Raw genomic sequence first — 11884 nt, 5'->3', positions numbered from 1 at the left:
TTCACTGCATTAAGTACTTCATTTATTTCCATAGTATGTTCAACCGCTATGTTTAACAAGTTGCTATATGTACACTTTCAAACATATCTCAATGGATACATGTATATCTGTTGCTCCTTAGGAGGCCTCAAAACTGTCGGTATGAAACTGAAACTACACACTTTTAAATTTCCTCACATAAAAAGAGAGATTTAGTTTTTAAGACATTTTCTTTTACATCCTTTGGCTATTTTGCTTATTTGACGAAACCTTAACACACATACATATACTATGGTTGCCAAGTTTCTGATACATGATAATGATTTTTACATAGTGAATAACAGTGTATGGTTAGTTCATTTGGTCTCCTATAGGTATATGTTCTTGTTATTGAAGTGGTAATACTTTGTAGACAAACTTGTTCTCAATGTCATTCAAAATGTGAAAAGCTGTCTTCAAAATGTTGAGAGCAAAATGTTTGAAGCCTACACATGTAGCTACATTTCAACTTCTTCCAGAGGACGTCACTTGAACGAGACTGATTCCCCTACACTACCTTTCTTTTTTTTCAGACTATATACATATTTTTAATTATCCAGTGTTCTTCCATATCTTGAGCAAAACTTAAAATTGAAAATCCGACCATACTATGTTGGATATCCCCAAAAGTCGAGTTCTCACTTGTTTTACAGATGTCAACTTTTCTTACATTGAATGTATCTTGGACACTCCTGCTACTAGTACATGTAACTCGTCAATTCCCTCTAATATGTCGGAAAATTCCAATACATCTTCGCGAAAGGCGATACACAAGTGAGAACTTGATTTGGGGGTTTGCACAGTTGGCTTTTCAGTCTTCTGTTCTTTCATGAACTATCAATTAGAACTTCAGGTTGAAGCCGGCTCCCTTGGCCGACACCCCTTGCTGGGAGGTGTTAAAGTGGAAACCCAGCCCAGGCTCAATGTCCCCATCTTCTGCCAACTGTTGGGCATAACCCAACCCTCCCTCTGGCGGCCGTGGGCTGCTTCCCCTCTTGACCCGCGTCGTGGTCTGTTCGCTCTTCGCCGGCCACGTGGGAAACATGCTCGGGTCCACCGGCTGTGGAGACTCGCGGAAAAACTCGTGCTTCAGCGCGTCTTCTGCTGTGATCCTCTTCGAAGGACAGTACGTAAGGAACTTATTGAGGAGTTCAAAGCCTAGATCCGAGAGGTACGCGCCAAACCGACTGCGAAGGTTGTTGTAGGGATACTCGGCAAAGGTACACTTCTTCACAGCAGGGAGTTCGTTATACCCGGGCCAGATTCTCTCACTGGGGGTACCCAGATCTTTGAAGATCTTGTTCAGTTGGTCGATCTCCGATTTGCCCGACCACAGGGGTTTCATGGTGAGGAACTCGGCAAAGATGCACCCAACGGACCACAGGTCGATGTGCGTGGAGTATTCCTTCACGCCGAGCAAGAGTTCCGGAGCGCGGTACCACAGGGTGACCACGATCGGCGTGTACGGTTTCAGTGGTGAGCCGTACTCCCGCGCTAGCCCAAAATCGCCGACCTTGAGGATGCCCTTGTGCGAGAGGAGGAGGTTGGAGGTCTTCAGGTCTCGATGGAGGATCCAGTTGTCATGGAGATGTTGGACCGCGCGGAGCAGCTGGATGAGTAGCGTCTTCGTCTCTCCCACGAGAAACGGCTGCTTCATCGTCTCCATAAGCGACTTTAGGTCGTGCTCGACGTAATCCATCACAATATAGATCTTGTCCATATTGCTGCCGACCACGATTTCGCGTACCGTCACGATATTCGGATGCTGTGCTTTCAGAAGGGTGTTGATCTCGCGAAGAGAGGTGATCGGGAACCCTTCCTTTTCCTTCTCCATTTTCAGCCGTTTCAGGGCCACGATCTCTCCTGTCTTCTTGTCCTTGGCACGGTACACGACCCCGTAGGTGCCCTCCTCTATTCTGTTGAGGCAGGAGAACTCTTCCACATTACGGCAGCCCATGACGGCTGGAAGGTACGGGGGAACCTCGGGTTTCAGCTCTGGCGGCGACTCGGGAGGCGAATCCGCCACCACGTACTCGTTATCAGAGGGTGGTTCCGATTGGTCCTCTTCTTCCTCGCTCCCTCCCGATTCCTCGTCGAACTTGGACTTGACGTGGACGTGGTGGGTTTTGTTCTCGGGGTGATCTGGGCTCACAGATCGCTCGCTGCCGGATTGCTCGCTGCCTTGGTTGTCCCCGGAGCCAGATTCCTCCCCGGAATCCTCATCCTCCGAAGAAGAGCTGCTGGATCCTGACTCATCCCCGCTTTCCTCTCCTTCTTCTGACCCCTCACCCTCTGACCCTTCACCCTCTGACCCCTCGCCCTCTGACCCTGACTCCTCTCCTGATGACCCCTCCCCAGAACTCTCACTTCTCTCTTCCTCCCTCTCTCCCTCCATCCCTCTCTCTTCTTCTTCCTCCTCCTTTGGTGGTGTTTGCACCCTCTCATCTGCACTTTGTGGCTCATCTTGCTCCTTTACCTTTGGTGATTCATATTTCGGTGGTGCCCGTGAGTTCTGTTCATCACGTGGTGGTCTGGCGGGGCTTCGCTCGCCTTCCCGTTTCCGACTCTGTCCGCTGCGACTGCTCTGCGGGGGAGCCACATCCCTTCGCTCCTTCCTCCGCAAGTCCTCCTTCGACCGCGGTCGCTCCCTCTCCCTGTCGGAACGAGGAGCCAGCCTGTCACCTCGCGGTGGCTCCCTCTCCGGACGAGGCGCGACTCGATCACGTCTCCACGGTTCTGGTTCCCTCGGTGCGTCTGTTCTTTCCCGCGGACGTTCGCGCTCCCTGTATGGCTGCTTCTGCGATCGCCCCCTTGCTGCGAAGTCTGCCGGCCGTGCGTGCCGGCGCTCCTTGTGGTCCGCCCGTTCTGGTTCCTTGCTGCGTCGCTTCTGCCTAGCGGGACCGTAGTCAGCACCTTCTTTAGACAGCGAACGTTTCCTGCGCTGGGATCTGTCCCGGTGTTTGTCTTTCCTTCTGTCCTTGTGGGAATGATGCGATGACCTGAAACAAACAAAAAACAACATCATGAGCAACAAATTGGATCACCTCTAACAAATTTAACCTTTTCCCTGATGCCTAAACTACTGGGCTTGAAATACCACCTGCATATGCAGGCTACTGCAGGTAAAATTGGAGCTGTGCAGGTATTTCTGATGTCTACCTGCACCTAACCTGCACTGGTCCATGTACTGGGTTTTATACACAAATGTCATATAATGTAGGTGTATGTTGATTGTTATTAGCAGCATTGAATGTTAACCCCAGGTATGCAGAAAAAAGTATTTCGAGCCCTGTAATACAAATTTGAACTGCATTTGTCATTCTGCACTAATAAAGACAATAGACAAGTCATTAAAACATTTGCAGATTCTGAAGAATAAAAAAAGCGTTGTGTACTGAAGAAGACTATGTTCAATAAAGATTTGGTGTAAAGATTTGGTGCCAAGGTTAACCAACCATTGTGCAATTAAATTTCTTGAGATCTGAAGAAATGAAGAAGCCACCTCGACAAAACTTGTCTGGGTGATAAGCTAAGTAATAGTTACCCCATGGGCGGGGCGAGGTTTCTGTGTATATCACCAGGCCCGCCCACCGAGGGGAGACAAGAAATCCCCGAGGTGGTGGGCCTGGTGATATACACCTTAAACGAGACCAAGGCCATGGGGTAACTAACTTAGCCCATGGCATACTTCCTCGAAGCTTTTCTAGTTCATCAGCTTTACAAAATGTTACTTTATTTTGTCCTAAAAGTCCACAATCTTTCTTGTTATTGCTTGAAAAGCTGTGACAGACAGTGTCAGGCTGAAACAACACAAGGTCATTAATCTTGTCAAGACCTTCCCGGGCAAGGTGCCTGGAGACAGAAAGTCTGCTCATATTCCTCTGGGCAATTAGAAGTCAAGCATAGGATTGGTCAGTTATCACATGACACTATTCTGGTCCCAGAAGATGGTCTCAAAGGTAAGGGAGGATTGGTCAGAATTGGCCACATGCGTATATCACTCCTAGTTTTCAGGCAGATATCACCCCTGTTTTCTTGATATCACCACAGTTTTTCCCTCATTTGCATGAAATAGCAGCACACTTTTTTTCATAGCACCATACTATGTGGATCTATCAACAGAAAATGGGGGCTTCTCATTGGCTGAGGGGAAGTAGCCATGGGCTAACTAAAATTCCTGACAGAAACGATGCACTGTCTTCTTGAGAAGAAAATGTGGATTGGCTTGAACTTGAAGGAGTACAATGTTGTTGACTACGCAGCATTTGGGAATGGTAATGGTAATGGTTTATTTAACCCAAACTCATTGCAGCCAATCGGCCTAATTGCGAGGTTCACAAAGTTTCATAAACTAATGTAAAAGCTATCAACAATATACAAGTGCCTCCATTTTACAATAACTAAAATTCAGTTAAAACTTACAGATGTGAAACAAGATGGATTAAAAAGACAACATACAACAACAGGCAGTTAAGATGTAGGAGTCACTTCTGCATACTAGTATCATTTAGCAACAAGTAGATAGATTTGTGTTGTGCAGCTTCATAGCTCTCGGTATACATGACAGCTCGTGTCTCTTTGTTCGACTACGTGAAGTCATGATTTGTCTGTCACGGCGAAGTCCATAGCCACTGTGTGACTTGCGTGATAACAAGCTGTTCAGGGGATTAGTTTCATCAGCCAAGACACTCTGAAAAGTGCGCAAGGTGGCTTCGTCACGTCTGGACGACAACGTCGGCAGGGAGTCCGAAGGAATGCCAATGATTCTGCAGCACCGTTTTTGCACGGCACGGGAAAGACACACAGAGACCACTATGGGTGTACCAGCCCATTACTGTAGGGATTGCAGAAAACTTTGTGGTAATGGCTACAGAAACGTAGATCTGCACTGCCCCATGCATCATTGGTGTGGGAGATTAATGCGATTTACTGTAAATGTGTTAAAGTTTGCGGGGATTTAATTTCGCGGTAGCGTGAAAAAGGACTTTTCGCGGTGGTTTTAAGTTCGCGGTAGCACCATGCACTGAAGTCTCTAACTGCCACGGAGAAATGTTCGCGGTGGTTTTTAATTTGCGGTGAAGCGGCCGCCGCGAAAACTGCAAACATTAAACCAACGCAAAAGTTTCTGCATTTACAGTATTACCTGCTGTCTTTCTTGGGCTGTGGAGGTTTGATGTCAAGTCCTTCCTCCATCCGTTCATCGTCACTTCCACCTCCTTCAGTCACTCCCTCCTTCCCTCTCTTCTCCTGAAGCTCACCTGCAGGGAACACCACACACCTGTTAGCTCACCTGGGCTCCAGCCAGCACACCTGCAGTCACCAGGTGTGCATCAGGTGTACCGAGGGGTATTGCCAGGTAGGCACAATGGCACAGGTAGTGTTAGTATTCAATAGAAAGGGTCTAGAAAGTGTCAGACAGCATGCAATCTCTTTTGTTTTTAATTTTATGTATTGTGAAACTTCCTCATGGCGTAACACAAAGGTTTGTGACACCTCTTTACATCGAAATCAGTTCCTGAACTTTAATCTTTTGTTCTTTTATCTTTATGTTATGTTACGTAATATACGTGAAATGAAAAGAAAAAAAACACACACAAAACAACACCACCACCGTGACGTTTGTACTTATCTGTTGAACAGTACAAGCTGTACATCTAAACACGTTTATTTGGTCCTCTCACACCAGGAAGGACCCCTATTCTTTTCTTGAATAAATGAGGCAGGTTCTTTAAAAAGTTTAATGTGCCCGACACATATACATGGCTTTCCTCAAACACATTTTATCCAATGGACATCCCAAACTGCAGTTAGGTACCTAATTTCACATGAGGGAAATATTCACTGCATTTCATAGTTGTTGTTTTTTGTTGTGGTAAAGTTTGTCATCAGACTAAAGTATTTACTTAAGTACTGCTACTAATGTCAACATGGTAAACTCATTTATTGAGTTTACGGTAACCAAACAGTAATCAAACTTGAAAGTGTTTGTTTGATATTACATTTGAAGAAAGTTGAAGAGGCAATTCATGTCGATACATTTGTACAAAATCAGACTTGACCTTTTGAGAAATCTTTTTAGAGTTTTATGTATTTCAGTGGCATAAAAAATGATTTTGACCTTAAAAAGAATGTGAAAATAGTGAGGAAATAACAGTAATACTAAGATTGCATGCATTCTGATGGTGTAACTCAATGTGTTTTTTTGTCCAGCCAACCAAAGCCATTGTACCTACAACATGGCAGTCGCCCATGGGGCCTTCTGGGGCCTTACAGTGTCAAGAGCTGTCTAACCCACCATTTTCTATGTGCCTGTAGGCATCTCTACCATCGTCTCCTGTTCTGTGGTGTGCCCATTCGTCTTCCAGCTCCCCTATAAAGTGGGACAAAGGAAAAGAAAATGCTCTTTTGATTCTTAAAAAGTCAGGAAAAATAAAAGCCTGAAAAACAGAAATCCAAAAGGGCAGTTTTGTTAGTGCATGTATCAAACATTTTCTTAAACACTTCAAGCTTAGGCTATGTCGATTTAATGATATCGATGATATCCACACGCACACCAGGTTTTTGAGTATACTGCAAATGCAACGACTGATTCATTGACTGATTGATTGATTGATAAATATATAAATACATACATAATCAGGGCTCGAAATTCATTTTGGGGATTAGGCGCACTGGTGCACCCAGCTTAATAAATTGGGTGCACCAAAAAATTTTTGGGTGCACCACTTAGATTTAAGTAGAATGTCAAGAAAACCTAATAACAAAACTTAGTTAAAGCTATCAAATTCTTATACAAGTAACATGACAGACATTTTTATTATCTTTCTAACACTTAGATGTCAAGAATATGATGTATACTAGCATACTTGATACCTTTCCATACATAAACCTAAGAAAATATTTGTGTGCACCCTGAGCACCCACTGAAAAAAATTGGGTGCACAGTTCCAATTTTGGGTGCACCTGGGTGCACATGCACCCAGTATTTCGAGCCCTGCATAATAGTACATAATACACACATAATAATAATACATGTAAGTACCAATACACTAGTTTAAATGAAAAAGTTAGCGTAGTGATCCTCATGTAAGGTACTGGTCATATATTATAGTCTGGTGGCCAGTTAGGCCTGGAAAAAAAATTTGTGTTTCCTGTTTCAGTCCTAAAAAAATTAGGGTCGGCAGGTTGGGATCATCTTTTTTCTTCTTGTAATCAGCCCCACTAGGAGCATACCTTAATTTAGGGTGGCCAAAATTCTAGTGAGACATTATAGTGCTACAATGCAGTTGAACAAAGAAAACTGAAATGCATGAGGACACTCGTCTTTCAATGTCAAACTTTAATTTTGTGAGATACATTTATCCTTCACTAGATAGGAAAGGACAATCAGTGTTTTGACTTCAATAGGAAACAGGCTGAATAAAAATTCTAACTTGCAATTGAGGCTGTGACTCCACTGCCCACCCCCAAAAAATTCCAGGGTCGGCAGGTTTTTCTCGGGTAGGTAGGGAAACAGGAAACACAACATTTTTTTCCCTAGGCCTTATGCTAAAACTGCACTAGCTAGCGTCTGCAAAAAATTGTTTTTACTAAACGTGTTAACTACATTAGTGTGACCGCATGCAAACTGTTGACAATGCTCATGTGGCATTAATACAGTAGTTGTAGAAATGAAACTTATTGGATAGTTGTAAAAGTGACACCAATATGGAAGCCATGAGTGTGGTTACCAACTTTGTTGGTGATGCCGGTCTACCACACTAGTCACTAGTGTCACTTTTACCACACCAGTTCATGTCTTGAATACAGGAATGAATGCCTTCTTTGCTTTGATGCCACGTGTTTTGTCCCTTTAATTCTTGTTACAACATTCATCACAACTTTATGGTGCCTATTTTTGAAAATGTAGCCATCTTGTTTTTCTCTCACCCATCTTGTTTTTTTTATCGCCCTATTGCACTATTTTTGCAGTCTGCAGAGGATGTCATCCAGCGTTCCCGCCAGGTTCTTGAAAGTATGCGTCCAAATATTTGGGAGGGGGGTATTGAGCGCCGGAGGCATTCTAGGGGGGGTCCGGGGGCATGCTCCCCCAGGAAAATTTGGATTTTCAAACCCTCTAAAACACAATTTCCTGCAATTTGAGAGGAAAATCATGCGCTTGAGATTGCATGTCGGTTGCCTCTTTACTCCCGTTACTCAGTAATCGACAACCGCCCTCTCGAACCCCAAAAATACGTAAATATTAAAAAAAACTATAATCACAGGGAATCAGCCTTCCGTGATCTGGCCCGGGTATAATTTCTCCAGACATGAAAATTTTGGATTTTTGATGCTTTGCAACAGGGCTCTAGCCAGTTCGTCAGCCCATGGAAAAATTCTGCCAATTTCTTCCGTCATTGAATAAAATAAATTTCTACCTCGTGCGATCGATGTTGCGCCCTCCCTCATCAAATAGTTTTCCCAGACGATAAAATCACGACGCCATCACACTTTGTGTTTTTTTCTTCCCGATGATTTTACTCAAATTTTTCGAATCGGTGGGGTTTTACAAGGCTGTGCCGTCATTTTCCACGAGCATGCATTTGTTTCCTGCGACCTCAGGTAACCCCGTTTTCGGCGTGAAAACTTTGGCTGGATTTCTTTTCAAATAGACCAAGAACGTTATACATTACTCGAAGGAGGACGATCTGCTGCCTCTTTGGCAGTGATCAGTGCCGGTGTAGCCTTGAAGCAGTAGCCAGAAAGACGTTCCAACGTGCTGGGCGCTGCGATCGACGGTCCGTCTTGGGAGGGGGGCGTGCCGCGCCATGTGCCACGGAGGCCAACGTCAGTGCACAGCCGACTCGATCAACGCTTGACAACAATATTGCGGCCCCTTTTCTGCCACAAATTTTGTCTTTTTGAAACAAAAGAAATTTTGGAAATAAGAAACAAAGTGAATAGTTTTGGATTCTTCACTTATTTACTGCGCACCGCTTTTTGTAACTTGGATAAATGGGGAAAATTTAATAGTAAATTGTTAGCAGCTAGGGAAGAAACTTGCCAGACGACACGGGCGGCTACCAATATCACAAAACAACGTCACGTGCGCTAATACTCGGTGACCAATGACAGAGTACATCATTACATTTATCAAACGCTGATTGGTTATTAAGATGGTTGGATTTGGACCTGGTGGCCAATCTAGACTGCTTGGCGCCGGCGGCCTGTTGTCAAAGATACCGACTGCCAATCAACTGCCCACAGCGTGAGAACTTTTGTTGAGATGCACAACACTCGCGCAGAACAGTTTGTTTGTTCAATACTAGTATTACCCACAAATCTTTAACAAATACATGAAAATGAGGACAAGTAAGTATCATGTTCAAATCAGAATATAAAATCTGCATAAGATTTCTTCCAGTGTTACAGAATGCTGACTGTCAGATGTATTTCACGGACTACAAGAAATTTTACATTGCGCAACGAACAGCTCAGACTGGTGCGTGGCTGGGTGTGTCAGACATGGGTCCGCTAGTTCTAAAACGTGCCGCGCTCTGCCCCATGCCCCATACTACCTGGATGACCGGAAAGTGAACAATTTGAAGTATAAATTGTAAAGGTAGGATTCCTTCTTATAAAGACAGATTTTTTTAAAGATTCCAGATACATTTTGCACACTGGTGCTACAGGTCAGCCTTTCTTACAGATTATTTATGGACGCATTCAGCCGAGCCGAGTGCGTCTTTCCAGAAAAAAATGCGTCCAAAGACGTAAAGACGTATGCCTGGCGGGAACGCTGATGTCATCCATAAAATTTACTTGCTGTGGCCTAATGATGTAAATGTGCTAAAAAGTAAAATAGTGCATTAGATGTCAATATTATACAGCCTGCCTTGTTCATAATATTTCCACTTTCCACGACCTAATATTGCTTAGAAATGCCTTTAATCTTTTACCTTCTTCAAGATGTCCCAAGTGGTCTCCCTTGCTCCCCTGCTCCATGGTCTGTCGCTCCTTGCGTCTGCGCTTCTCCTCTAAGATTTCGTCCAGAGTCTTGACTCTCCACTTCTCGCCGGCTGAGGTGTTGTGCTGCTGCTGTAGTTTGTCGGGGTGGGACATTCCATCAACCTTCCAGTGCTGCTATGCTGAGGCTCTACGGAAAAGAAAGAAAATACATGTAAACATGGTTGTAGCCAGCCGAAATCATTTTCTGTCCCCTCAATTTTGAATCCTATCGAGCAAGACGTTGCGTCGAAGGGGTGGCGTTCCTAGGGGGTCCGGGGGCATGCTCCCCTGAAAATTTTGAGATCTAAACCCTCTGAAATGCTGTTTCCTGCATTTTGAGATGTAAATTTTTTTGGCAGACCCTTCAACGGCATCCATTTCGGTGAAGAATTATACAAGGCAGACAGTTTCATTATATCTTTACATATTGATTTCTGTTCTTCACATAGGACGGAAAGTGTACATTTTTTTTCAGTCCCCAGCTGCAAAATTCCATCAAAGGACGATTATTTGAAATTTTGAGGAGAACCAGATCTCTACTAGTAGCACGTCAAAGAACCCACCAAACGTTAACGTCTATTATTTCACTAAACATGGTCGCTAAGTGCTTTTGGTATAGGTGTTTTCAATGTGAAATCTCTAGATAAGTTGTCTCTGGGTGCATCAATGACATATTTTAAAATGAAAATCCAGTCATCTGTCCCTGACGGTTCTGTAACAAGGTATCAGGACGCTTCCCTGCCATGCATTTTCTCCATCAGTGTACCCTGGTCGCCAGAGAACAGCGCTCGTGGCTATGGTTCTTTCCCAGGCCCCTAGCAACATAGCCCCGTAAACCGACTTTAGCCGGCCTGGGGAGATACGCCGACTCCCTTAGCCGGCTAAGTTGTACTCTGATATCCAGGGTACCATCAGTGTGGACATTTCCCCATCAGTGTTTGTGTCAACACTGTCATCCCAAGTTTGCAAGTTCGTCATATTTGAAAATTATTATAAAATTACTATAGGACACAAACGTTACACTAACTAGCACTTGTAATCACTTTAAAGCTACATAACTTATCTCACATTCAATACAACTGTACACACTGACGGGGAAACATCCACATGATAATTAAAATATTTGACAGGGAAAGAGCATTCATGACAGAGAAACGACTAGAAATCCCATGACAACACATAGTTTTGACAAACAACAGGTTGATACTCGACATGTTGACAAAAAACACATATAAATGCCCTAAAAGCAGGTCGTGACGTTATAAGTTCAAATCAAATAGAGAAAAGAAAGTTTTATTAGAAACGTTTGATTTTCGTTTGAACATCTGAGTGCCCCCCTCCCACACTTACACGCACCACTTCAAAGAGGACTTCTACATCATCTTCTACAAAATCTAAGGCTACCTTTAAAGAAAGACAGATCGAAACAATTTCAAACATTCATATCCACAAGAAATCAATCGTCATAAGGTCCACTACATGTGAGAAATTTGGTACAAAAGTCTCGAAAATCGGTAAAAAAACCTCACCACTCTTCCAAGCGCCAACAACCGCACTGCCTCGTGGGAAAAATATTGGACGAGTCCAAAATCATCTAAAGGAAAAATAATCAAATTTTAATGTTTTCTCTTCAGTAGTAAGGGAAAAGTATGAAAATATTGAATGAGTATTTTTTTTTAAATTTCAAATATTTATAGACTTAGACATCTGTAATATGCTGGCGAAATCGACATAAGCTGTTTCCCCTCTTATTTTGTGCGTAAGGCCGTTGGTACATTCCAAGGGGTCTCGAAACACTGTTTTCGCCCGTGCGGTTGAATTACCAAATGGGGGAGCTGTTTGACACTTCAAAATTAAATTAATTTAAACCTGTGGTTTT

General features: G+C 43.7%; 1 protein-coding gene across 3 annotated transcripts; it reads right to left on the bottom strand.

Moving 5' to 3' along the window:
• LOC118419185 (cyclin-dependent kinase 11B-like) lies at positions 1 to 11679 on the bottom strand. 3 transcript variants are annotated; one of them, XM_035825517.1, is made up of 5 exons: positions 11535 to 11679; positions 9957 to 10153; positions 6314 to 6388; positions 5162 to 5276; positions 1 to 3017 (listed from the first exon to the last, which is right to left on the bottom strand). In XM_035825517.1, exons 2-5 carry the CDS (start codon positions 10117 to 10119, stop codon positions 860 to 862), a joined length of 2511 nt encoding a protein of 836 aa, XP_035681410.1. In that variant the 5' UTR covers positions 10120 to 10153; positions 11535 to 11679; the 3' UTR covers positions 1 to 859. The 3 variants fall into 3 exon arrangements, with proteins under 3 accessions (XP_035681410.1, XP_035681412.1, XP_035681413.1); XM_035825519.1 differs by lacking the exon at positions 11535 to 11679 and adding an exon at positions 11362 to 11500; XM_035825520.1 differs by lacking the exon at positions 6314 to 6388.
• Positions 11680 to 11884: the final 205 nt, after the last annotated feature.

Source organism: Branchiostoma floridae, chromosome 7, assembly GCF_000003815.2.
Source record: "Branchiostoma floridae strain S238N-H82 chromosome 7, Bfl_VNyyK, whole genome shotgun sequence".
Taxonomy (NCBI): Eukaryota; Metazoa; Chordata; class Leptocardii; order Amphioxiformes; family Branchiostomatidae; genus Branchiostoma; species Branchiostoma floridae.
The sequence above is the reverse complement of the archived record's forward strand: the minus strand, read 5'-3'. Positions and strand labels throughout refer to the sequence as shown.